The sequence below is a fragment of the Alexandromys fortis genome, unplaced genomic scaffold (genome assembly GCF_014885135.2).
Source record: "Alexandromys fortis isolate MF-2015 unplaced genomic scaffold, M_Fortis_MF-2015_v1.1 scaffold_176, whole genome shotgun sequence".
NCBI lineage: Eukaryota > Metazoa > Chordata > Mammalia > Rodentia > Cricetidae > Alexandromys > Alexandromys fortis.
The window spans coordinates 1338140-1365639 of NW_026068070.1; the positions used below are offsets into that span (position 1 = coordinate 1338140).

General features: G+C 44.6%; 1 protein-coding gene across 3 annotated transcripts in view; it reads left to right on the forward strand.

Annotated features, from left to right (window-relative positions):
* Positions 1-6002: 6002 nt before the first annotated feature.
* Vav3 (vav guanine nucleotide exchange factor 3) overlaps positions 6003-27500 on the forward strand; it is a 303685-nt gene continuing 282187 nt past the window's right edge. Inside the window, exon 1 of one of the 3 annotated variants that reach the window (XM_050120991.1) lies at positions 6003-6336. In XM_050120991.1, coding sequence (XP_049976948.1) covers positions 6133-6336 — 204 coding nt within the window. In that variant the 5' untranslated portion in view covers positions 6003-6132. The remainder of the gene's footprint in view (positions 6337-27500) is intronic. The other 2 variants (XM_050120990.1, XM_050120989.1) reach the window with 2 other exon arrangements.

Here is a 27500-nt window from a genome sequence, read left to right on the forward strand (position 1 = left end):
CTGGGTTGTAGCCGACCTCATGCAGAAACTGTTCTAGCAATACATCCAACCCAATGCTTGCTCCTAAGGTGATTCTCATTTCAGCAGCCATAATCAATTGGCATTAAATATAAAAATACATGCCACCACACAAAAAAGATATACGGTGCCTACTTTGTCCTTTTTTCCATATCTCACCTTGCACTGGTAAATTCTCACAGACAATTGGCATAGAATTCTGTTTTACTTTTAACTCATAACCACACGCAGAAATTAGAGAGGTATTTGAGGGCTTTAGAAGATACTAGAAACGTTTATTAGATAAGGTAGGCAAATTAAATTTGACAGATTGCAGGAGTTGGGAAGGATATGGGATAATGATTCCCCCATCTTAAAGGGTTATTTCTCCNGAAGGTTGGATAAGGAGAGAGAGAGTACCTGGAAGGACTTGGGGGGAGGGGAGAGAATATTATTAAAATATATTTAAAATTATATACAAATTATATATTAACTATGTAGAAAATCACAATAAATTATTGATTTAAATATGGTAGAATGACTTTTATCAAAAAAGAAAAGGTGGGGAGGCTGATTGTCAAGGAGACGTCTATATCTTAGTGGCAAAGCACTTCAGCAGCATGTATGAGGCCCTGGGTTCAACCCCAGAGCTGGAAACAAACAAAAACATTTTATTTATGTCCACCAATTGCGTCTTATTCTCTACTTAAAATAATCTGAATTATTATCAAGTTTCAGAGTGATCCTCTCTAAACTTATTTCTTTCTTGCACTGTGAAGTTATAGTTGGACTTACAGAGATCTGACATTTAGTTCCTGCAATATGTCAGAAGAAATGAAAAGAAAGATCACTGGACATATGAGCTGATGTGGGATTCCCCTCCGTATGCTGTGAATACCATCAGTTAATAAAGGACTGCTTTGAGCCCATAGCAGAGCAGGACAGAAAGAGCTAGTGGGGAAAACTAAACGGAATACTGGGAGAAAGGAGGTGGAGTCAGAGAGGAGATGTCATGTAGCCCTGCCAGAGACAGACTCTGGAACTTTATCCGGTAAGCCACAACCACGCAGTGATACACAGATTAATAGAAATAGGTTAAATCCATATGCAAGAGTTAGCCAATAAGAAGATAGAGCTAATGGGCCAAGCAGTGATGTAAATAATACAGTTTCTGTGTGATTATTTGGGGTCTGAGCAGCAGGAGCGAATAAGCAGCCTCTTTACTGCAAATTGGAGGGCTTGAAAAGGCTGTGTGATTATTTCAGTTCTGAGCGGCTGGGACAAACAAACGGCTTCCCTGCTACAATGAGCTGTTTACTAAATCTTGGAAACTTCTCTAAGAACAACTTAGAACTTCTATTTAAAACACAACACAGAGTTTGAAGCAGAAGAGGGGACAGTTTTTCCTTCTGTCCAGACTCAGCCTTCTTGCAGAGGAGTCAGCAAATGTTCCTCTTCCTCTTTGTGTTTGTTTGTGCAATTAAAAAACAATGCATGATTTCCCAGGTACTCTAATATACAGATTGCAATTGGAGTATACAGTCAGCAGAAATGTATGAGTGCAAGTGTGTGTGTGTGGGGGGGGGGCATACATATGTGTGCATGTGCACCACTAACAGTAAGATGCATTCTGCTGCCATTCCTGGTGCTTTCTCATGTCTGTTCTCAGAAAAGCTCACTCATCTGCCTTGAATTACTCCTGTGTGGGCATTGTTCTGGTGTTCAAAGGAGGTGCCCACAGGTATTCTAAAGCATAGCATTTTAAAACCTCATGTCAGATACAAACAAAGCACAACATAACAAAAGGGTTACACCAGAAAAAAAAAAACTCACAATTAAGAGATTGCCTGGAGTCTCAGGGGAGCATTTGAAAATCTGAACAGTGTGGGGATTGTTACAGAACATGATGATTTTAGAGGTTGGAATGGATGCATTTTTCATAAGATCATGTCCATGAGATGGTCATGAGATGGTCATGCATTTATGGGGTCCATGTAGAGAATGGTAAGGCTTAAATGTAGTATACCTCCCATAGGCTCCTGTGTGTCAACATTTGATTCCTACCTGGTGGCACTGCTTGGGAAGGTTGTAGACTTTTACTAGGAAGTGGAGCCTTGCTAGTGGAAATGAGTCAGTAGAAGGCAGCCTGTGGCTTTACGGCCTGGACCCACTTCCTGTTCACACCTAGCTTCCTGTCTGGGAAATGCAAAGTAGACTACTTGGCCTCTAGCTTCTGCCTTCCCTACTACGATGGACTATATCTTTCTAAATTGTGTATCAGAATAAACCCTTTCCTTTTAAAACGGCTTCTTGTCAGGAATATTGTCATGGAATTCCTGATTATCATGAAGTTTTGAGCACAGAACATCAGAGCCATCATCTGCTCCCTTTTTGAAGCTCAGGGGGCCATCTTTGCACTTCTTGCTTTCATACTGTGATACGAAGGTAAGATCAAAAAGCATAAAAATACAAGAAGGAAGCAGAGCATAGACTGCTCACTCTAGGCACCTGCACAGTCCTGGGCTGGAGGAAACAGTTTGATTTCATGTGTCTCATATGTCTTGTGAAAAGAATTCTGCCAGTTCTCTCCTGATGCTTTCACTACTGGGAAGGCAGAATGAAGTGAAGAGAGATGTGTGTCAGAGGGAGCAGAGGGGTGATGTGGCTCGTTAGTTTGTGCATTTGTTCATTCAGCTAAATAAATAATATCTACAGAGAGTTCATGGCGTAACAGGCACTAAGAAGCTCTGTGGCTGACTCTGAGAATCTGAAGATGAGTGTTACCTCATAGTCCGCTATGGAGGGGTCCATTTAAGTCAGCAGATTCACTACGTGGGGAGCTACACTTCTGAGCAGAAACAGTGCAGATATATGTGTGAGGAGGAAGAGGATTCAGTCTTGCTTTTGTGAAATCTGTAATAGAAGCAAAGCACTTAACACTTTTGATCCACAGAGCCTTGTCCTCATTGCTACAGTGTGCTGGGGAGGGTGAAGCATCCCATTGCAGACAGCATATTTAAAATATCCAGGAGAAGCCTTGGCTCAGTGGGCAGTGCAGGAGTGATGGGCAATCCTCTTGTGCAAATCAAAACCATTTTTGTACTCTTTCATGGCAGGACCAAAAAACCGGCATTCCACACCTGTATGTAAGAAACAGTTGCCAGTGTCTTCTAAGCCATCTTCTCTATGAGATATTAAAAATTTTAAAGGAGAACACAACTCAGATGAGAAGTCCTTTGGTATTTTTCACTCTTTTTTCCCCCTCCAGCACAGGACCTTCATATACTAGGTAGATATTCCTACTGCTGAACCATCCCCTCCCAGTCCCCACTGCTGTTGTTGTTGCCCCAATTTCAGACATTTTACTATTACCTGTTGGTTGTTATTTAGCGCCTTGATTACCTGGAGTCCCGCAAGTCCTCTAATTCTCTCCTTATAAATCTCCTATACCACCCATCTACCCTCATTGCCCGTCCACACACTTTCTGGACTAGTATTTGAATGCTCTGAAGCAATATTTTATATGTTACATGAAATACACAAAATGTGAACAGTAAAAGGATTTATTTGGTCCTTGCGTCTGTCTGTCTGTCTGTCTGTCTGTCTGTCTGTCTCTCTCTCTCTCTCTCTCTCTCTCTGTGTGTATGCACAGTGGCTCCTATTGCATAGTATTTATGAAGCTCTTCCTGTGACAGGCACTACACTAAACACTTACATCCTCTATCAATGCCTTTCAGCTTTTGATAGAAACATGTATCACATGGAGACCCTGATTCAGTTCAGGGTCTGATTCATTCCGTGTGGGTAGGGTAGGGCCTGAGAGTCTTACAAGGCCCACAGTAATCCTCCTGTCTACGTGTTCCTTCTGACTAGCAAGGCATGAAACCATTTGATTCTGACAACCGAATGAGGCAAGGCCCACTTCCCTCACTTTATAGGTTGCAAAACAAAGGTTAGAGAAATGCAAGTTGCCGGAGGTTATCAGAAAGCAACTCAGCTTGAACTCTTAGTCCTGGGCTGCTTACAGCATGGCATTGTACGTATGATCTGGATTTTGGAAACACTTTACAGCACTCAAGAGTGATCTGATGCTGTGCAAAACCAAATGCATACTTTGCTTTTTCCTTATCATGTTTCTTCTTTTTCCAGTGCCATTTCCCTTCATGTTGGACCATGTTTTAAAGGGTGAGCCAGGTGCACTATGTTTGTAAACATCTCTAATGTGTAGCACAGCTTACAGGACCTGCCTCTTCTCGGTGGTTTTGCATTCCGAGTTTTCAGTAAAGTGGCGGTCAACAGCCAACCGAAAATATCACATGGAAAATTACAGAAAGCAAAAGTCCATATGGTTTAAGTAAAAATTATCACAATATATTAAATAATGTTCTATTTCTTTATTAGCTGTTGTTGATAATCTTTGCGCCCACGATACGCTATATAGGTATGGTGACAGTATTGCTAGGTTTGGTTCTCCTGTAGCTACACGCTTTCATTATGGTTGAGGAAGCGCTGTGCTCCACAGCGAGCACAGAGGAAGTTGCTGGGGACGGATGCGTGCGAGGAAAGGAAATCCTCAGGCTGATTTATTGTTTAAGGCTGGCCCTGTACACAGGGGCTGTGCTTGCTATAGCCACGGATGAAGGAACCCAGCCACTGTCCTAACAGATCACGTCTTTTTAAAGTTACATTTTCGTACTGTTTATAAAATCAATATGATCCGCAATGGAAAATTTGAACTTCAAATACCTGATGAAACTTTAAAAAATGATATAAAACCCCTTCAAACTGGATTTCATTTTTAAAAAATTCAAAAATAAAAGACTGTTGAAGGACTGCATTTGCAGGGAGCTGTCAGAGTTCAGTGTGCTAATTCCTTGCCACAAGTAATGTAAGCACCGTTTTCAGTGTTGAAGGGCAGTGGGAATAAAAAGGACAGGGCTTGCTTTTTTTATTTTTCTTTTAAAGAAACTTGAGTGCTTTGCCTCAGTGTGACCAAGAGCTGACAAATGTGTGTGTGTGTGTGTGTGTGTGTGTGTGTGTGGGCGGGGCTGGCATTTTCTAACTTTCCCTAGGTTCCCCAAAAATCTTGACATAGTCTATCAGTGCTAAAGCAATTTGAGCTCAAACCTGGTGGCAAGTCAGTGACGCATGCGCAGTCTTGCCTCTGTGTCATTGGCCTGTTTTTCTCAGGCAGGTTCCTGAGGATCATCAAAAGGGGCAGGGCTGTATTAGTGAACTGTTCCGAGCCGGAGCGAGACGTGAAAAGCACGTCTCTCTACAGGCTGAGGCTGCAACCGTACCCACCCCACACACTTTTAAGGTGTCAAAACATCCTCAGAAGAAACTCACTTGGAGGAAGGAGCTGAGGATGGACCTGGAGCAGGTGGAACTAGGGGCCGGTCACAAACTTTCCACGCTGTGTTCTCCAGATGCGCGGAGTGCACAATTCCTACATTCTCCCGGATCCCGGTGTCCCAGTTAAGCCGCAGCTCCCCTGAGACCCTCTTAATTTAAATCGAATTCATTGTTTAGGGTGTCCCGGGGGACTCCCCAGCGTTTCTCAGTCTTCAGCCACACTTCCTAGGAAGCCGCGGCGATGGGCTAATCCCTGGACGCCCCGGGGTTGTGCAAGCTTCTACACAGCGGAGGGTTTGCGGGCGGGCGGGCGGGGGCTCCGGGATCCCCTTGGTGGCCACCGCCCCCAGCTCGGCCCGCTCCTCCCCCAGCCGCCCCGCCCTCGGCCCCCGACCCCTAGCCAGGGCGGCGGGCACGCTCGCACCCGCGCCTCCCGGGACTCGCGGACCGCACAGACCGGCCAGGCGCGCTGGGCATGCTCAGTCTCGGGGCGCCGGGCTCGCGAGTCGGAAGCCCTTGCGCGGTCGAGCCGGCCGAGGCTCACTGAGAGCGCGCCGCACTCGCTGCTGCAGCGGCGGCCGGGCCGCGGCGCATCCGGGCGGGGACCCGAGGCGAGTCCCACGCGGCTTCCCCGAGCCGCCGGTAGCGGCGCCCGTTCCCGAGAAGCAGAGCAACTCAGGAGCCACCGGCGGCTGGAGTCGGAGGGGCGCGGAAGATCGGCGGCGGCCACCTCCGAGTCGCCGCCCGCCCCGGCGGGGCCGGGTCCCGGAGCCGTCGGGCATGGAGCCGTGGAAGCAGTGCGCTCAATGGCTCATCCACTGCAAAGTGCTGCCGGCCAACCACCGGGTGACCTGGGACTCGGCGCAGGTGTTCGACCTGGCGCAGACCCTCCGCGATGGGGTCCTGCTCTGCCAGCTGCTCAACAACCTACGGGCACACTCCATCAACCTGAAAGAGATCAACCTGAGGCCGCAGATGTCCCAGGTATGGAGGCCACCCTGCGACCCCGCCGTCCTCCAGAGGCTCCCATTAATCATACGGATAATTTCTTTGTGTAAATGCAAACATCTAGGTGCGCTCAGCTTGCTCTGCCTCTCAGTTCTCAGCTTAGGGGCATTTTCTACCTGGCCTTGAAATGGTTTAGCTTGTCAGCTAAACATTAAAACCTTGTGTCCGGAGATGGTGTGTGGAATCCTAATTGCTTTCTGGGAGGCGGGAAGAAATAAGTTATCTTAGAGCACGGTTCACCTTTCCTCCCCGCTCCCCCCGCCCCGTGTGGGTTAACAAAGAGTCGATCCAGCTCTAAAATGACAGTGGAAGGGAATGAATTGAAGTGATGGATAATCTTGCTTTGAGTTTTTTTTTTCTTCTTCTGTGCATTTGGTCCCCACGTTCTAGAAAGAGGAACCATGCCATACATGAGGACTCTAGGAAGTGGAGGGCGTTTGGTACCGTTATCTGTTTGGAAATGACCCTGGTCAGAGGAAAAAGAGGGAGCGGGACCGCAGGGACGCTTCCAGAAGCGCCCCCACACCCGCCCAGCCGGTGACTTGCTGGCAAACTGCGTGATTGTGTTTACAGCTTGTCTGAAACCAAGCGGGGAGCCAGCCCTGCCTCTCTCACCAGTGGCAGGAAGTGAGAAGTTTCACTGGAGATTCCTCTTTCTTTCATTGGGTCCTGTGCTCAGGTAGTGCGGGGGCACGTAGACTCCTGTGGCCCTAGTCTTGCTTGAGCTACTTCTTTGGGGGCTCTGATGAAAATGCAGCCCTGGTAGGCAGCGGGGTCCTCAGAATCAGCTCAAAAGTCACAGTGCAGCACACTGCTGCTTTTTTTGGGTCCTGTCGGAAAGTTTTTGTTCAAAGGATGTTCAACACAACTCAGAACTTCTATTTTTTCTACACACACACACACACACACACACACACCTACCTTTCAACTTAGAAGGGAAAGGAAAGAACCCCGTTCATGACACATTTTAGCACTAGCCCCGTGTGATACAGAGCTTCAGCCGCTTAACCAGAGCTGTGTCCTTGCAGAAGGAAATGACCTTATGCCATGTAATAAACTCATATTTAAAGCAGGCACACCCACGCTGAGCTCTGGTTTTCAGTACCTCATCAGGGTCCCTTCTCACTTCAAATCCTGCCTCCCCTGACTGTCTACCTTCAACCTCTTGGTAGGCAGACAGTCCCCAAGGAAAACACAGACATAGAACCATATGTATTTACAAGAAGGATCAATTATTTTCTACTCTAACAAACCTAAATGGTAACTGCCAGTTCTGTGGCCTTTTCCAGAATCGTGCCAACTGTAAATGTCCTGTGGAGGGATTTGGTGGCTGCTTCCACACTGTCAGAGCTACTGTTGGGTATAAGGTCCTGCCTGCGCAGGAGTAAGTTCCTGGAGTCCCAATTCCACTTGAGTAGTTGCCTCAGCAACAGCATGGATTACGGTGCTTGTGAACCACGTGCTATGCACATTTCCTGAAAGTTCAGTTTCTGGAATTTTCAGCAGTTACTCGTTAAAGTTGCCCTTAATAATCAAGTTTCTCTCTTCTTTTTGTTTCTTTTTAAAATTCTATTATCTACTTATTTTTGGACAGCTGGGTGTTCTTTGATCCTCAGACCTTTATTTGACTGCTTAACAATGCATGGAATCCTGTCCAATATGCTTTCTTCTTGTCATAAGTGCATCATCTATCATGTAATCTGTCTGATGGGTGACGATCATTAGAAAAGCATCACTAATGAAATGAACACGCACGATTCTTTAACAGGTCTAGTCTCTGTTGAGGTGCTCCACAGTGAACGTACCAAGATATTGCCCTCAAGGACTTATTGCACTGATATCAACAGGCCCCTAGGCTGTAGTGAGGTAAGCAGGGCAGTGAAATGACTCTTCCGTTTGCGTTCTGTAGCCAATCAATCTCTGAGCTTTCTGGTTCCAAATTCAGTGATTTCTCTTGTGATGAGCTCCAAGAGGACTTCTTCTCAAACATAGTCCTAGAAGGTTAGCACCTGAGTGCGGGGTGTCTGTTTTTGTTTCCTTCTTGATTCTTGGCTCTGCGGCAGGGACGTTGAGAGCTGAGAGCCAGGTGTCTGCGTTTGCAGAATGCAGGTTGTCCTTATGTCAGTCACTACATGAGACTTAGAGGATGCTTTTATGAAACAAGGGGACATCTTCAACATGCCTACAATAGTCAGCCCTACTGTATACTTAGTAAACATTCAGTATTAGCAAAATTACCTAAAGCATTGTATCTGCTATTGTCATATTAATATGGGTATTTGGATACAATTAAGATTCCAAATTGCAAATATCTAAAAGTTCCTGTGTGCTAGCATCTGTAAGTATTTCTGCTTCGTGCAGCTTTTTTTTTTTGGGAAAGGCTCTGGTTTTTCCTTGCTATGAAGTTCTTACTCTATCAGCTGCCATCATCATGTATAAGGAATAAGCTAATAGCCTAGCGTATTTGGTGTCGCATAGATGAAGGCATTCCTGTTTCTCTCCGTGTTTCCTGACTCCCTCCAGGTCCCCACCTAGTTGCCATCTCTCCAGGAAGGGTTTGCTTGACTTCCTCTCATAAGTTGCATAAACTGCCTTTTATAGAACTGCGTTTTCTTTTGTTTACACATCCAGCTTTCAAATGTGCTTTGCTAATAATGACCTGCTTCCCAGCAGAGCTTGCTTTTCTGAAGTTAGAGATGCTATTCCTAGTACTTGTGGTTTTTGGCTACTTCCAAGAGTTTTCCCTTCTATACCTGACTTTTTCTGTTGAAGATATTAATTTGGAATACACTATTTCCTTATGACACACGATCTGTCATGTGTGGGAAATAGCCAGAAGATCATACGTAGGAGTTTTGGGTATGCTGAAAATGTTTTGACAAATGCCAACAAAGGGGACTTTATTTGTTGTTTTGCTTACACACACACACACACACACACACACACACACAGAGAGAGAGAGAGAGAGAGAGAGAGAAAGAGAGAGAGAGAGAGAGAGAGAGAGAGAGAGAGAGAGAGAGAGAGCACTTTCCCCAAAGAGGCTATAAAATGTAGGCTTTTTAAATAAGGGTGTTTATTCTAATGAGAGGGATGTCATCTCATTTCCCTCCTGTCAGCCTTATGTCTTGTTTGCATTAAAATGCAACTAACACTGCAAATAATGATTGTTCAATTATAGGCTTGAATCTTGCAGTATTCATAAGCTAACTTTGTCTTCTTAAAATGGAAACATAGATGAGGTCCCACCTCTCCTGCTTGTGTTGTTCTAACCATGCACCACGGCATGGCATCTTTGTGGTCTCACCATCTTAATAAGATGATGATCTTTAATTAAGAAACAAATACTTAGGAAATACCAGTTTTGCTTTCATTCATAATAGCTTAAGGAGGTTACCTGGATATGGTAGCAATGACAATACCTGTTATTATAGTGTCTGGCACTTAGGAGATTCAGCCAGGGAGACCAGGATTTCACAGTCACCCTTGGCCATATAGTGATTTTGAGGCCAGTCTTGGCTAAAACAAAACAGAGCAAAGCCAAAAAGGTAAATTCACCTTTATTTCATGCTCAGCATGTTCCATTGTAAAGGTTAAAGTTAAATAGCTCTCTGATGACCATTGAAAATTCAATACTTTTGTGTCTGTACATATTAGACAGATTTATTTTTCAACGCAAACAGTATTATGAACACGAGTGATTCATTGTGCTCTTACAAAAAGGGGAATGGGGCTTAGTGTCTTGATGTCACTTTTAGTGGCTAAAAAGATCTCCATCCGTGTGTAAACTAGTTGGAGGTTTGTAATTGCTGAGATTATTTTACTGTTATCTTATTTGTTTGGGCCAGACTATATCCTGGAATGAAATTCATATATTTGTTGAGGTTTATGACAATGATATACAGTCTGGCTAAACTTTGAGTTGTCTTAACATGAATTGTTCATTCTTGCAGAGTTCCTTCAACAAATTACTGTTCTCAGGACACTGGCTCAGAGCACTAAACACATGTGACAGGGATGCACATGGTGGTCGTGGGGGGGGGGAGATGGGCCGTACATAGAGCACGTGCGAGGCTGGGTGGGAGAACCGGGAGAAATGTCATTTCCGTAGATGGTAGGTTATGTAAGAAAACCTCTCTGAGGTGTCAATTAGCCAGAAACCTGAAGGCAACCAGGGAATGTAGGGATGTAGATGTCTGAAAATCAGACCAGACAATCTTCTCAGCAGGGGATATACAAATAGGAAGCCCTGAGGCAGTTAGCACCGGGTACACCAGAAGAGCAAGAAGACCAGAGAATCTGGAGGAGAGCGAGTGTGGGATAGAACGGAATGAGTCTGGCAAGAAAATGGGGCCCTAAATTTTAGTACTCGTGGGTCCCTATATTGACTTTTGGCTTTCACGCGGAGTGAAATGGGATTCCGCACGAAGGGATGAGCGACGTCATGATGTGACCAAGCTTACCTTTTTGACAGGGTCACTCTGGCTGCTGTTTTGCAAGGATGGAGGAGTTGGGCTGGTGCTGCCTTTCAGACTGAAGGCCTGGCAGCCATGACCAGAACAGAAGCAGCAGATGGTGGAGTTATAAAATTCTGAATGCTTTCTGAGGGTGAAAGACCAGCTGGCTACACTACCCTGGGTATGAGAAGAAGGCGGAGATCAAGGTTGACGGGGAGTCCGGCCTCAGTGGTCATTGGCAGAGATGGAGAAGTCTAGGATATATGTGGAAGAAAAGGAGGCCTACCTGAAGCTGGCATGCTTAGGTGCCCAGTAGCCACCCAGAGGAAGAGACTGAGCAGGAAGCTGGAAAAGTTGAAGATGTAGATGCAAATTTTGGGGCCACCAAAGTATAGGCAGCATTTGAGAAAAATGAGACTGGGTGATAGATAGCATCTGCCGAGTAGGGGTGGAGGAAGACAAAACATCTGAGTGAGAGCACCGGGGATGCATGTCATGGAGGCTCAGGAGGAGGGCAGTTGAGAGGGATGACCTTGGGTGAGGAGGTAGCCCTCAGTGTAGGGTTCTGAGAAGGGAACAATGTGCTTGGAGGAAGAGTGATCTGATGTGTCAGATGCTGCTGATAGATCAAGGAAAGCGAGGACCCAGGACAGGATATTGATTTCCATGGTCTGAAGTTCCTAGGTGACCTTGACCAAAGAGAAATTTGATAGTCTGGAAGCAAACACCATAATGGAGGAACAGAGAAATTAGGAGCGGACAGTTTAGCCGGGGTAGACATTTCTTTGAGGGTAATTTTGTTAATAAGAGAGTAGAGAATTAAGGTAGTGGCTAGTAGGGGAATGGTTAAAAGGGAAGTTATTGTTTAGTACATGGAATTTTTATTTTATATCTATTCAAAAACATTTTTGGATTCATACAGATTTTAAGCCAGGAGTCTTGGTTTATAGCTGTAATTCCAGCATTTGGGAACCCAAAGCAAGAAGATCAGGAGTTCGAGGCCAGCTATGACGTTATGAAACTGTGTCTCAAAAGCAGAAAGCAAACTGCAAAAAATTATGCCAAAAGTATGTTGTAGTATTCCTGTATATTAAAATGCATATATATGAAAAGGTATTTGCCTGTGAGCAAATATAAATATTATAAATATTCCTAAGGTTTTCTTTTGAATACCATTTCAAGACTTGGTACTTTTCCACATTTCTCTGCATAGTACTGTCCTGTATGCAGAGAATTAGTGATGTGGTATATGTAAAAACAAGGACTGTCATAGGCAGGGTTACCTTCTAATCTGCTAACACCTAGTTTCATTTTCATGTACTGTTTTTTTTAAGAGACATATAAAAAGAACCTTATTTCTATTGTACATAGCCATATATTTAAAAACCCTATAATTGTATCACTTCAGGCATTGCCGTGTGTTTTACATGTCTGCACTTTCTGTCTCCAGCATCAAGTGGATTAAAGAAAATGGAGGGACAAAAAGCTCTCATTGTCAAAAAAAAAAAAAAAAAAAAAAGAGTGGTTTCTTGGTTACATTTCTAGTTCACTCAGAATAATGTTTTTTTTTTTTCATCTCCCGAGAAGTCAGCTACCCTTTTATTTGTTAAATTGTTCTTTTCAGTCATCTACCTGTGTGAAAGTCCATGCTGATCATGGCATTTTCGTACAGCACTGCTACTGTCTTTTAAACCTTTCTTCTGGTGGCCAAGTTGGTGACTTCATGAGGGTTTCCTAAAGCTTCATCTGTGAAGGATGGTCCTATAGCTGTCACGGTGAGGACGATGAGTTTCCTTTTTCCTTTGCAGCGGGAGAGATTATCATGTAAATGAGATTTATCCAATCTGTGAATTCCTGGATCTTCCCTCTTTTAATCACTTTTTATAAATTCCGTGGCAGTTGGCACCCCAGACCACAGCCTTCCTGGTGAACTGCGCTCTTCCCGTCCCACACTGCTGTCTTTGCTTCTTCTGACTCTTGTTCCTGCTGTCTCCTTTACTAGCTGCTTTTTTTTATCTAAACATTCACACTTTTGCATTTCCAACTTCGTTGTGTTCACGCCCTCGTCTCTTCCCTTGATCGCCTCGTGATATCCGTGCTGTTAATTTATCACTGTGGACCCTTGGTTCACATCGGCAGCTCACGCCTGCCTCCATTGTGACAGTTGCCTCTGGAGTGGTGTGGACATGCTAGACAACTGACAACCGTCAGGATGGATTTGCTGCAGCAATAGTGGTCCACATGGACCAACGTGTGGAGCGGGCTGGATGAAGAGAGGGCGAGGTCAGAGCAAGGGGTGAGTGGAAGGCTGGAGAGGAATAGAGAAGCTTAGAGAAGTAGTTAAGGCATGCAGAAGACAGGCTTTGGGGGGCCTCTGAATATGGACAGAGCGGTCTGACGGTTTCAGGCTTGGGTGGCCGGAAGAGATCAGTTCAGGGTGGTGAACTGGTACTGACCAGCTACCCGCATCCCACTGTGTCAATCCCCCCTTCTTTCTGGCGTATTCGGCTAATACCTAAAATCCAGTGATCTTTTGAGCTCTTCTCCTCTCCCGCCTCTTCACTGCTCTCATGGCTTTGTTTCCTTCCTGCACAGCTCACTTTCCAGAACCCTCTGGAGTGCTTCCTTGGCTTCGCTTATTTATCTTGCTCCTTAGGGTAAACAGAACCCTGACTAAGTCCAGCGTGTTACTTGTTTCCTGCCTACACTCGAGCTGCTAAAAGGTGAAGGAGGAAAACCACACCACAGGGACTCTTCTCACTTGAAGGGCATGGTCCCTAAACCTCCAGGGAGGGCTGGGATCCACCCTACAGTGGCGTTTCTGTTTATCTAGACAAGGTGTTCGCAAAGCCTGGGAACTCCAGGCAGTTGCAGAGCGGCTTTTGATGCCTTCCTTAGGGCCCAGGCTCCTTTATAATATTGACACAGTATCCTTTGCTTATTCACACATCTACCCTGGAGTTTTCCGAAGTTGCATATTATTTTTGATGCCATTGCTAGGACTAACAGTGGACTATGTACGTGTGTATAAAGAACTCTTGGTTTTGATTTTGAGTATGCCAAGCATTGATGGGTATGGCCCACGAGCACAGCTGCTAATGGATCTCATAGTTTTTTTTAAGGAGTGGAGAGGAGTTTGAGAACTGTTCTAGTCATTTGTTTTCCCACTGTCCAAGGCGACTTCTTAGTACGTTTTCTTTCCTTTCATGTATCTTCCGTCACTTCCTTCTCCTCCATCCTTCCTTTAAACTGCTGCCCCAGCTTCCTGTTCTGCAGAGAAAATAGACAAAATCAAAGGAAGGCTTTCTTTGGCTCTTATACTTGCCTCTGTGACCATAGGTGGTACATTCTCTCTTGTACCATGACTGAGTGAACAGCCCTCCTGGAAAAAAAAAATATATAAGGTTCTCCCCGAGTCTTTCTTGCCCACTCTCCTGCCTCCTTTGTTCTCTCCCTTACTTGACTCAGGGTATGCTTTCAAGGTAAAAATCACCAAGATATGCTGATGAACTTTGAGTATCATGAGGAGCAACCCTGGTTTTGACCTGCACCACTGGGGCAGATAAGTGGTTACTCAACTTCCTTATAACTGTTCGGTGGTTCCTGATGGGCCTCAGATTAACTTCAGAATCCTTAGAGAGCACGCAAGCACCTAGGATGCAAAGTCTGGTCCTCTTCCATCTTTCAAGGCTCCCTCTGCTGTGCTCTTGACTCGTTTATGCTTTCGTGGATGGGCCAGGCTTGTTAAAGGTCACGTGCAAATTTGCATGCAATTTTCACAGTTTCCAGAGATTGTCTTCATTTGCCTGAAGATGCGGTCCGGTGTCCCTTTGTAGTAGGTCTTCCTGACTCCCTTCCAAGGTGTGGCAGAGTATATGTTGCTTAGTGCAACAACCTGGCTCGCATAGGCGGAGTGCGATGGGCCCTGTTTGGCGGCTTTCTTCTTAATCATCTCCTTGCCATGCTGGGACTTGTTTGAGGCAGCCATAGATTAATTTACTGATAAAGTGTCTTTGGAAGGTGACACAGGGACTCACACTTAACAGTCACATATAAGTAAGCATAAATTCATTTGCCGGGTTGAGGACGATGTCCTTTCAAAGGTAACTGGCTGAATTTTATAAGACATGGTCAGCTCTGCGCATGCCATTGTAGACCTCAGATACCCGTCCATTCAGTGCCGTTGCTGATCACTGCAGATGACATCACCCTTCCGCTTTACAGCTGAGTGATCTTTTCAGTGTGATGGGAACCTGCCGCTTCTTGAAGCTTCCGTAGTCTCTAAAATAGACCTAACCAAAACGCATTCCGCCTGAATGAACGAGGTCTGACTGACGGGCTGTCAGTGCACCACTGGTTGCTAACCGTTTTTTACAATAACCATCACCACCACTTTTGCAGAAGTCTGCCCAAGGCTTCCGAGTCTTCCTTAGGAAGCACCTTGTCACATATTTTCTCATTCAAAGAGGCAGGCAGAGTGATCTATACGCCGCGTCTAAGCCGGGTTAAGTAATGTGTGCTAAGAAGTGGTTCAGAGTGGAGTTGAGGTTGGAATTAGGACATCTAAAGGGAGCGGAGTCCTCTCTCACCAAGGCTGCTGGCACAGCTGAGCATGCAATGAAGAGGGGGCCTTCTCTTCCCCATTGTACTGCTGTCTGTGATGCTGCTCTGTGGGCGTGTTCTCTGACTGGGCCTCAGGATGTTGTTAATGGCACTCTGTGTCAGATACTGAACTGTCATGTTGGTTCAAGGTATCAGATGCTGCATTTGGATGATTTGATGCTATTTCTCTCACTGTTCAGAGTAAAGTTGGGGCAGACCTTTGGCAGGTCTTTGATGGGCAAAGAGAATACAATCATATAGGAAAAGAAAGAAAATTGATGAGGTGAGGGCAGGTTAATACTGTGCTTTGTGCCAGATGGGCCTGGGTCTAGAGTTAAGATACTTATATTTACCTGGGAGCCAGGACCACCACTTCTTTAAATGAATGCTATGGCATGGTCCCCTCTTCTGTGTTGTAGCTCTACTTATTAATTCATATACCTATTATTAGCTATTATGTGGAATGATATCATTCTCTAAGCCCTCTCCCTCCCCATCCTCTTACCCTTTCTGCTCACGAGTACAGACTTTGCATAGTGTTATAGCCAATCTAACCTATATTTTGGCTTTTTTTTTTTGGCCGTTGCCATTTAGTGGTGAGAACCATGGATGAACAAAGTGGCATTGCTTTTGATTCTTGAAGGAAAAAATATATTAGAATTGTGTTTGTGCTGCTATCTGGGAGTCCTTTCAAAGTATGTGTTGCAGAAGTGCAGCGGGCCTTCGAGCTGCTTCCATAAAAGGAAGCTAACAGCACGTGCTGTTCACATGGGGATTCTCTAAAGGGTCAATTAATATGGAATATTTAATGATACACTTGATACCGACCTTCCATGATTTTAAAAGTGCTCGTCTGAAAATAGACTTGGAACAGCTGGCCTGAATAAATAAGCCCCACATCTCTTTATGTCTTTTCCTGAGATCCTGGGGGCAGCGTGGTTAAATGAAAGGGCTTCCAAAGGTCAGGGATGGGAAACCTGGCTTCTGGTCCCAGCCTTGTCTCTGGCATACTCTGTGACCTTAGCCAGGGCTGATGTCTCTTTGTCTCCACCTATGTCCTTAGAGCAGGAGCAGCCACTGTAGATGCGGCCTCACTTAGAAGACATTCTGCTTCTGTGGGGATCAGGGCTCAAGCAGAAGTGGCTGAGTTCCACAGGGATGACCTTGGGGAAGTTCCTTTACTTTGGGATCCTAGTTTCCTCTTGAAATGAGCAAGAGGCAGTGACACCCACCTTTGAGGGACTGAGGTGAAGATGAAGCAAGGCATTAAGGGCTCGGTGCACAGTAGGTTGTCAGCATGATTGTTTCCTTCCCCTCTGCCATCCCTCCCATCCTCCTAAGTCTGTACGGCAGGAAGAGGATGGTCTTATCACTGCTCTGCAGAGGAGGAAATTGAGATGCGCACCAGGCTAAACGGCTTTTTTTTTCACGGTCATACGGACAGGAAGTAGTGAAGACAAGATTGGAGTCCAACTGTCCTTCTTCCAAATTCAGCAACATTTCCCATTTTCTGCTGCCAGACTCTGTGGCTATCTGGTGATTTGCATGGGGAAATGTCTGGGAAAGTAGTTGCCAACAGCACGGCATTCTCTGCAAGTGGAACACAACACTATAGGATTCTGCATTGAAAATGTATTTAAAATAAACGTCTATGGTAATGATAGTTTTGGCACTACCGGCTTTCTGTTTGGCTTCGTCCTCATGGAAACCAGTGGCTGTGAGTTGATTAATTAAACCATCAACTTGTCTGCTGCATGCTTGACTCTGTGGTAGATCCTGGAGCATCCAAGGGAAGTAAAATTCAGTTCTCGGCTCTAGTTTCTTGTATCCTGCACTTGTCTGCAACCTCACCCTCGTCAAGCAGGACCGGGATGCCATTTGAATTAGTGTGAGTGGCCTGATAACTGTTTGGTGGATTGGCAATGCTTTGCCCGGTTTTGTGTGACATTCATGTCACGAAATTGATTTCTTTTTCAGGAAGGGTGGTATACATTGTTTCTTTCCGTAGACTTTGCCCGTTACTTTGTATCTGTGGAGCACACACAGTAGAGAGTGAACCACTTGAAGTTTCTGCTTTTGAGAAAATAGGTTTGACGTGAGAGTCAGACTTTTGCAGAATGCAGAAAGGAAGGAAATCGCTGGATAGCGCAAGCCCCGCGCAGCAACGCATGCAGCTGGGTGAGCCAGGCGAGACCAGGAAGGCGATGGAGACACAGCCGTTACTAGAGAGGAAGAAAGTTTGAGGAAAAAAAGCTGAGCAGGAAAAGAGCAGTGTGCCGTGACGTTCAGATCTCGGCAATGCCAATGAGACAGTTATTCTGAAGGGTGATCTAATGCCCTTAGTAATTATTTGCACTGAAGACATGAAAGCCGCTTTCTTTTGTGTGTGGACGGTAGCTTCAGCGAATATTCAAGAAAACATGGGAAGGTCGAGGGGATGTACATAGCCAGACTCCTCAGTAGATGGCTAAAGTAAGGTGCCAAAGGCAAGCGCCCTCCCTGCTCTGGAACCTTCAGAATTGCCATCCTTTGTTTTCTCTCACTCGCTGAGCCATCATTATCCCTGTTTGGTTGCTGGATACCCCCATCAGTCCTTGGCCTAGCCTTGGCTGGGTACTCCTGAGTGCACCCACAAATGGCCTTTTCACCTTTCCCCCCTAGCTAATGTGTTACTTTGTGTGTGTGTGTGTGTGTGTGTGTTTTCCTACTTCTTCACAGTGTCTCCAACAGACTCATGTTTTTCTTTGGGTTTCAAAGCTCAAACCGTGTGGCAAATAGAAAGTTTCGCTTCCAAATCCTCAGTGACCAGGACCTCCAGCTTCGCAAATGCCTGATACTTCGAGTCCCCAGTTCTGCTCGAGGCCCCGCCTGTCATCATCATAACCACCTTTGTCTTCATGAGTCTTGACTTGTCCCCAGCCTGTCCCATCCCACTTTCCACATGGTGACCGTTACTGGATAGGAGAAGTAGCAACTGTTCTGAATTTTGCAAGTTATTTTTGAAGGCACTTTTTTTTTTTTTTGGCTTCCTGACACTTATGAATGAGTTTTGGTCTTGAAGGGGACAGTTAATAAATCAGAATTCCAGAAATTCCAGAGAGTTGCAGGTGCTATGAGACGTTTGACTATGAGAAATAGGACGCTATGCGCTAGATGTACTTTTTTGATTTTTGGTCTCCAGAGCCAACTGGTGTGACTGAGTGGGTACAGTCAATGAGCCAGGAGACCTCCAATCATGTTTCCCAGGTCCTAGTGGTACCCAGGCTGACTGTTTCTTCTCTCAACCACATCACAACATCTGTTTTGCAGTGATTTTACGGCTGGGGCTATAATGTTAGGATTTAACCTTCTCTCTTTAATCATCTATGTAATGTCTGATAGGGAGGTGGCACTAGAATAATTTGGTCACTTAGTGATAGTTCAAGATGTAGGTTCAGCAGGAGATATCAGGTTTTCTGGCATTTGGCCTTCAAATTATGATAAAGCTTTTGTTAACCAAGGAAAGCTAGTAAGTGTTCAGCCAATCAGACACAGAAGAAATGTTTGCCTTCACATCGTTTGTGATGCCTGAGGATTTGGAGGCACTCTGCATTTTGCCCAGAAACTCCCCTAAGAGATTCAGTAAAATACAGCAGCTGTCCTCCACTACGGCAAAGCAGGACTTGAGCTCTGAAGCTCACCTAAACATCGACACAAGCTGTGGGTTCTTCCAGAGATGGTTTAAGAAGAGACCATGACATCATGACTGCTCACGTCAGTGTTAGCCCCATAGAGAAGCTGGGCTCTTCTCACGCGGTAGCTCAGATGGTTCTATCCTTATTGAGTTCTCGAGCCCTCTGAATACATAGTTCTGTTTAATGACCAGAGTGAAGAGAAAAATAATGGGAACGATAAAAACAATTTTCCAGGATTCTTGAGTGTCTAGCTTAATAAGGATTTAATTTTTTCCCCTGTCATGTTTAATAAATGCCTTAACAACTTCAACAAAAGAATGTAAATTTCTTACCTATCTAGTTAACAATGAGCCCTTTGACATTCTTGTTCATCTTTGTTATCTAAAACCCCACCCTCCAGGGATTCACACATAATTAGCTTGATGAAAAAAATAATGAATCCAGAAAATAGTAATAAAAATATTCTCACCTCCTGGTAGAGGAAAAATAAAATATATTTATATTAGATTCTGTTTATCAGGCTACACATCATTTCTGCCAATCTTACAGTCCCTAAATTCTGACTTCAAGCTTGAGGACCTTTAATTAACCCTGTGTTTTAATATACTTTCAAGACAATACAGCTGGGTGGTGGTGGCACACGTCTTTAATCCCAGCACTCAGGGAGGCAAAGGCAGGCGGATCTTTGTGAGTTCAAGGCAAGCCCGGTCTACAGAATGAGTTCCAGGACAGCCAGAGAGAGATACACAGAGAAAACCTGTCTCGACAAACAAAAACAAAAACGAAAACTAAACAAAATACAAAGACAATAGGTTCTCGTAGATCTTACATTGTCTTTGATATAACTTGACCTTGAGTCATAGCTCTGCTGCTTAAGTACCCGGCAGCTTAACTGATTGGATCTTTAGTTTTCATATTTATAAAATAGAGGAGATGGCACGTGATCGAAGTGTTGGTAGGGCTAAAGTAATTGCAGTGATACGTATAGTGTGTTGTTCGGTATTTGGACTGAGAAACTGCAGATATACATTCAACTCATCTTCAATAAGCCTATTTAAGGCCAAGGACGCTATTAAATATAGACGGAAAGTTAAAGCACAGAGGAGGGATAACCAAGAATTAAGCTGGCAGTGTTCAAAATTGTGAATTGTGAACTCAAGAACCCCGAATCATTAATGTTATATTATGGCGCTACATACACAGCACAAGGTACTCAGGAAAGACAACATGCGGTTGGGAGTTCTTTAGAGAGAATTCTAGACCAGCAGTTGGTTTGCACAATGAGCAGCCTCAGGCTTCTGGTGTGTGTAGAGATTTGATCAAGGTCACTTTGTTTGGCAAAGCCCAGACCCAGGTTCTCTGAGTCACAGTCCCTACCTTTTCTCAGAATAGTAATGTCCTAAGAAAGATTTAAATCATGTTTATATAGTTTTAAAAATGTGCTCGTAAGATTAGAAAACAAGCCAGGTGTGGTAGAGCATGCCTGTAAGCACAGCACCTGGAAAGTTGAGGTGGGGTGGGAGTGAGTGGGGAGATTAGGATTTCAAGGTCACCTTCAGTGGATTTGAGGCTAACCTGTGCTTCTTGAGACAATGCCTGTGGGGGGAGGGCTAGGACTGGAGAATATTCAGTGGGTAAAGTGCTTCCTGTGCAAGCATTATGACATGAATTTGTGTCCCTGGGGCCCACGTAAAGGTCAGACAGAATGTAACCCTAATGCTGGGGTTGGAGGGCAGACAGAGAGACAGGTAGCTTATAGGGGCTTGCTGATCAATCAACCTATCCGAAAGAACAAGCTCCAGGGTCAGTGAGAGAATATCTCAAAAATAAGTTTGGGAGTGATAGAGAAACACCTTAGACATTAACTTCTGGTCCCTGATTAAGTGGGAATGGCTGTGTGCAGCACCCCAATACTACATGCACACAGAGTAGAAAGTGTTTTGGTTAATAATTACTCAGGTAAAATATATATCCTTTATCATTCCTTTATTGATGTGGGATGCCCCTCTGTATGCTGTGAATACTATTGGTTAATAAAGAAGCTGTTTTGGGCCTGTGATAGGGTAGTGCAGAGCTAGGTGGGGAAAACTAAACTGAATGCTGGGAGGAAGGATGCAGAGTCAGAGAAAAGCTATGCAGCTTCTGCCAGAGACAGTCATGTTGGAACCTTGCCAGTAGGCCATGAGCCTAGAGGTAAAATATAAAATACTGGAAATGGGTTAAAGTAAGGTGTAAAAGCTAGCCAATAAGATGTTAGAGCTAATAGGCCAAGCAGTGATTTAATTAATAGTTTCTGTGTGGTTATTGAAAACAAACAAGTAGCCTATACTATGCTTAGTTAGTTTTGTTCATTTTTGGGACATAGTAAGGGTAGAAGTATAAGTTCTCAAATTTTGAATCCCAGAGCCTCCTGGCAGAAATGACAGAGCATTGAAATATTACTAGATAATGAAAATGACGGCATAGAGAGCTGATCTAAATGAGCAAACTCTCAGCTATTTGGAATCTCAGCCATCCAGAATTATGGCTTTCCTAAGAGGGATGCGGGTTTCCTGTTTTAGGTCAAATAGCAAGGGGGTTCCACATTCTCGAAAACATGAATATCCATGTGTATTAGCACCATCATAAGTTTTCTTCTGAAGTGTGAGTTCTGTGAACTTGGGGACTTTGTTTTTACAGCCTGTATCCTTTGATCAGTACCCGCTGCAGAATGAGCACTCCCCTAAATGACTACCGAGTGAATACTCAATTGTCCCTGATGTTGGTTTGGTCTGAAGGGCAAGAAAGATAGTGTTCTGCTAGAATCTTGCACCGGGAGTCGTCACGTTCTAGTGAAAGAATGTGAACGTTTAGCATCAGCAGGTCCGGATTCAGGTCACCCCGGATGAGGAGAATCTCTGTGGTGCAATCCCTAAATCTCTCAGCATCTTCCTTTCCTTGATGTAAAGTGGAGACAGTTCTTCACTGCAGACTGTTGTAGGTACAAAGGAACTCAGATGGGCGGGTTACCCAGCATGGTACCAGGGCCAATTGGCAATCACGTATTCTTCTTCCTACTCTCTGTCCCATGCAATAATCTGATCATGTGAACCAGGGCTCTTTCCACTCTTCTGAATGACGTTCTGGAGATATATGGAAAACCTCTCTGCTTTGTTTCTGATTTTATATTTCTCCAGCAGCTGTCTCACGTAGACTCATTGAGTCTAAGACTCAAAATACTATAGTTTTGAAGTGATTTAACTGACATTTTCATCTGTTGATTTATTGGCTGTTAATTTTATATGTGACAGCCATCATACAGCAAAAAGCACAAACTGCCCTCTGTCTGGAGTTGGAAGAGCGGCATTTGCATGCTGGCTGGGCCACCCACAAGATCAGTGACTCCTGAACCTCACTGTACTCAAGTTTCTCCGAGCTTCCATTTCTCCATGATAACCAGGGGAGAGCAGCCCATTAGAGTACAGCAAAGACCTAACTCTTGCATTCAGTGTTTGGCTTTACTGCTGAGCATGTGATACAGAGAAGGCTCCTTCTCCCCTTTCTCCCTCAGTTTTGTCTCAAGGACAGCTCTTCCTAAAGACTATTAAAAGGAGATAACATACCCCAGGTAACTTGCTCAGAGCTTCCCACTTGGCAAGTTCTCAGGCAACAGGCGAAGATGCTCCCACGAAGCTGCAAAGGCATCTAAGGCCTAGGGTGGTTAGCGTGGTCAGCCTGTTTCCCGTGGTAGCTGGGAGGCAGTGGGAGAACATGCGTTGCTCTAGCTGAAGAATGTTAGGAGACACTTCGCAGTTTTCTCAGCGCTGCATAGGAAGTGACCATGGAGTGGTCTGAACCATGAAAATGAAGAACCGCCACCTTGTTAATATGCTTCCCACATTTGGGACCAGCCCCTCGGGCGACTTCCAGTTTTCTATCGTAGGCAGCGTGACTCATCAAGTCCAGGGACAGATTATTTCTTGCCTTGGCTTATTTTCTTCAGCTTTATTGTCCAAGGTGAAATTTCTAGGTCAGAGACTAACAATTTCACAGCCTTTGTCAATAGACTGCCAGAAAGTTAATAGAAGAATAACAGCCAATGAGAACAGTCCCAGTGGACTGGGAAGGACACATTTCCCAAGTCTTGGCTTAAAAATGTTCTTGGTGTCATTTTGGTGTGATTCCAGTTTTAGCTACCCATTTGCTGAATGGCTTGCCTCTCAGATTCTAGTTTTTCTCATCTGTAAAGTGGGGTATCCGTCAAGTGCCTGCTTGGCACATGGAATTCACAGTGCTCAGCCTTATTTCTCCTGCACTCTATCGCTTTCTCTTGGATCATTGCCTCCTTCTTATTCTCCCCCTGTATGTTAGACTTTATGACAGCCCATTCTCTCCATGTATCATCAGTCACCTTAAAATATGAAAAATCCCTCCCCTAACACCAATGTGATGGATCCTTTCTTAACTACGGGGATGCTTACTTTTGCTCTACTGGAGAAGTCCAAAATCCCTAAGTGCCACCTCCCGTGATCTGGCGTCCGTCCTCTGCCTCTGCAGTCACATCTCTTATTGACCTTTTGAATTCTGCAGCAGCCATATTAGGTGTTTTTCCCTTCCCAGAATCTGTAGCCTCTTTTTCATTTTTCTGGATTCAGGGCTTGACATTTTGTTTTGATTTCCTAGCTTTGAAATTCTTCTTTTATACAACTCACCTTACAGATAATTGTTTTATTCTGGCCTCATGATAGCAGGGGTCACTTACATTTTATCAGCTGATGATGCCTGGGAACCAACACAGAGCCGAGTGCTAATGCTTAATAAATACTTGGGCGTGCTTAACTAAATATTCATGGACTATTATTATTACCAATAAACTCAGACAAGGAAAGGAATTTTAGGTCTAATTTGTTTAAAAACCTGACTTCAGACTGCACTGAAACTATATATGCATCTATTATTTCCAAAGGTATTATAAAAACCAGAGTATACTTTTAAATAAATCGGATCTTGCTTCTTTTTTTTTTTTTTTGCCATAATCTTTCACGTTAGTGAAGACAAGCCTGAGGAGAGGGCAGATACTTGCAGAAAGCATAGTTTAATATCCAGTCATCTCTTATCTCAGCCAACATTCTTCATCTAAGACATAGGATGATATAACCTGAGCCATCCAGGAGTCTGGCCAGAGAACCATCTTGAGCCGCATAGCATAGCAGGAGGTCTTACTGGTGAAGACGGGCATTCCCGAGATATTAGATTATGCCTGGTCCATTTCCTTTCACTTGAGATCTCCAGCTCGTCGGGTTTTCATGTCCCAGAAGGACAAGCTATCTTCTATTACACTCTTAATGTCTGCACGCTCAAACCTGCATTCTGTTCTGTCAGGAGTGGAATTCATTTTGTGGCTCCTCTATTTGCCGGGGCTCATTGGGCACACAGCCACTGAATAGGCACAGGACCAGGGCTCTGAGTGAGGTCTGTTTAAGAGGAGGTTATTTCCCCCCCACCTCCTCTTCATATGTAGAACTCCTGTTAGGGTATTAGCATACTCTTGGATATGTGTTGCTTGGTTTCTTTGGGGTCTTGGTTTTGAGACCTGCTCACCTGTACAGGTGGTGGTTTTCTGGCCCACTCTCATCCGTATCATCACCTACACAGAAGCGATCCTATCTTCAAGTTTAAGGCCTGTGATGCTGACTTTATTTTTGTTTGTTTGCTTGTTGTCCAACGGTGGGTGTAGTCTGGGTAAAGATGAGGAACCTTCATCCTCAAGCCCATTTAATGATTCTTAATAGCTTTTATCAATAAAACACATTGTGACCCATTTTCGTTTTGTATCTATTACACACTAGGTTTTCCACTCAGTGGAAAAAGGGAATATCACACCTGGGAGATGGTGAAGCCGAAGACAGTCCAGGCTGTGGGCAAATGGTCATTTTTGCCAGGCACAGCTGTCTGTGAAGAATGTTACCACAATTAGTTCAGGATGACCTGATGTTACCCAGAGGGTTCAGACTGGGTTTTGGGGGAGCTTAGATATTTGGGATTTGAAAAATAATTTCTAGCCCTGACATTTCAGATGAGGCAAAGAAAGAGATTGGGCCTTCTTAGTCATTTGAGGTAGAAGAGATTTGGCATTCTCATTGTACGCTGGTGTAGATTGCAGGCCAGGGCTGCTAGCTACAGAAGTGACATTTCAAGCGTGCTCTTGTGTCACGCCAGGCCCTTCCTTCAAATTATGAAAAGCAGGCGGAGGAAGGAAGTGATAAATTAGCTTCAGCACATATAGTTAGTTAATTTCATTCTGGGGCGAAGGAAGACCCCGGAGGAATGACTCTTGCCTCATTTGTTTATGGATGAGATCGTGATAGACCACCTGTCCTAGAGCTAGCCTCCCCAACAATGAGCAGCCAGAGAAGCATCTTTCTGTATGAGCGGGCCTCAGAGACGAGGACCGGAAGAAGCTGAACTATGTATAGGTCAGAGGTATTTCTCACTCTAGCGGAAGTTCCTCCATAGTGAACCACAGCTTGTATTTGCACGGGGTCTGCTAATTATAAACGCTCTGGCCATCCCAGCTCCTGAACCGTAGCTTAGCCAGTGAGGATGAGTTGTATCTGCTGCGGCTTTTTAATGACGTGGGTCTGCGTGTTAGGCCATGGCCCTATAACTTCACCTAGAGAGCAACTTTAGGTTTTATTGGTAATTAGGCAGAAAGGCGGTGTTATTCTTACTTAAGAATTGTATGTCTGGATGTGGTTGGCACCCACCTTTAATGCCAGAACTTGGGAGGTAGAGGCAAGCCTATCTCTGGGACTTCAAGGCCAATCTCTATAGTGAGACCCTGTCTCAAAACAGAAAAAAAGAGAAAAAGGAAAAGAATCCTGTGGAAAGTTCTTGAGAAGAGACAAATGAGTCAGTGTGATCATTGCAAACCTAACATTAAGAGAGTTGCTTCAGAGGGTGTGCTTGCAACACCCAGATTTGAAAGGTCATGCTTTCTCAGGAAATCAAGGAGAAACAAGAGCGACTTGATTGGTCCTTAGGACAGCAGTAGTAGTAGACCAAGAAGCCTAGGCTAGAAGAACAGTTTGCATTTATGAACATAGGTGAAAGCAAAGTCTTGAGGCAGCTTAAGCTTGGCTAGAGGTGGCCTCCTGGGAGTGACCTCTTGGTTAGAATCCCCTAATGCTGGAAGCGAAGGCTGACAAAATTTGCCGGAATAATGAATATGTATGAGGATATACTCCTAACTTTGCAGTTCTCCCTCATATATGAGGTATACAATATTGAGGACTACTTCATAACATTAGAAGAGCCAATTATCTGGTACAGGAAAGAGAAGAAGAGAGCCATGGTGTTTGGCTCTGAAGTGGAAGGGAACCGAATGCCTCTGAGTCTTTCAGTGTGAATGTAGGATCAGTGCAGAAAATTAAATATGAGGGGACCTGTTTGACTTCTGACAGAAAACATAAATACTGAAGATCTGGGTATAAATGCTCAGCAATGCTCACGTCTGGGTTGCCTACTGCAAGTCACGGGCTGTCCTGGCATCTGCTGGGGCTGGCTTGGCGGAAATGGGAGGCCTCAGAAACGGCCTTCCTCAGGAAGCAGATTTTAGAGCGCCAAGCAATTGCATAGCAAAGGCCATTGCAACAGACTCTGGGGCCTGAGACTCAGAATTCCTGCTTGTGAAAGAACACAAGGCAGAGCCCAGATCCTGTTCCGCCCCTCAGTGACAGAAGCGTGGGTTTAGGTGTGGCTCAGGAGATGAGAATGTGGAACCTGCATGCTGGCAGAGAAGTACTCAATGCCCAGGGTCCTCAGGGACTAAGGCTACAGGCCTCTGAGTTTTGAAAGAAGCAGCAAGCAAGTGCGGAGGGCTAAAATGAGCCTTTTTAGGAGCTGTCTCCTGGTTGACTCCGTGTAGAATTTTGTGTATTTTTTTTTTTTTTTTTTTTTTTTTTTTTTTTGCTGTGCTCAAATACATACAACATAATCATAGTGATTATGATTGCATTTATCCTTTCTAAGTCACGTCTTGGTGTCATCAGGCACACTCACTCTGGTGTGCAGCCACCATAACTTGTCTTCAGAGCTCTACCATCTCCCTCAGCTGAAATTGAGTACATGTTCAACTATAACCCCTCGCCCCACTGGCCCTTGTCGGCCATAGTTCTGCTTTCTGTGTCTGTAGATCCAACTGTTCATGATGCTTCGAATAAACTGGGTAATTCAGTTAGGATAATGTCCTCAAGGCCCATCCATGCTATAATATATGTCAGAATTTGATTTCTCTTTAAGTCTAAATAGCTTTCAATTGTTTGTTTTCCATATAGTTTATCCATCCACCCATTTTTGGCTACTTGGAAAATTGGCGTGGTATGGCAGACAGCCTGGCAAAGCAGACACCAATGTCATGGCCCTCTTTGTA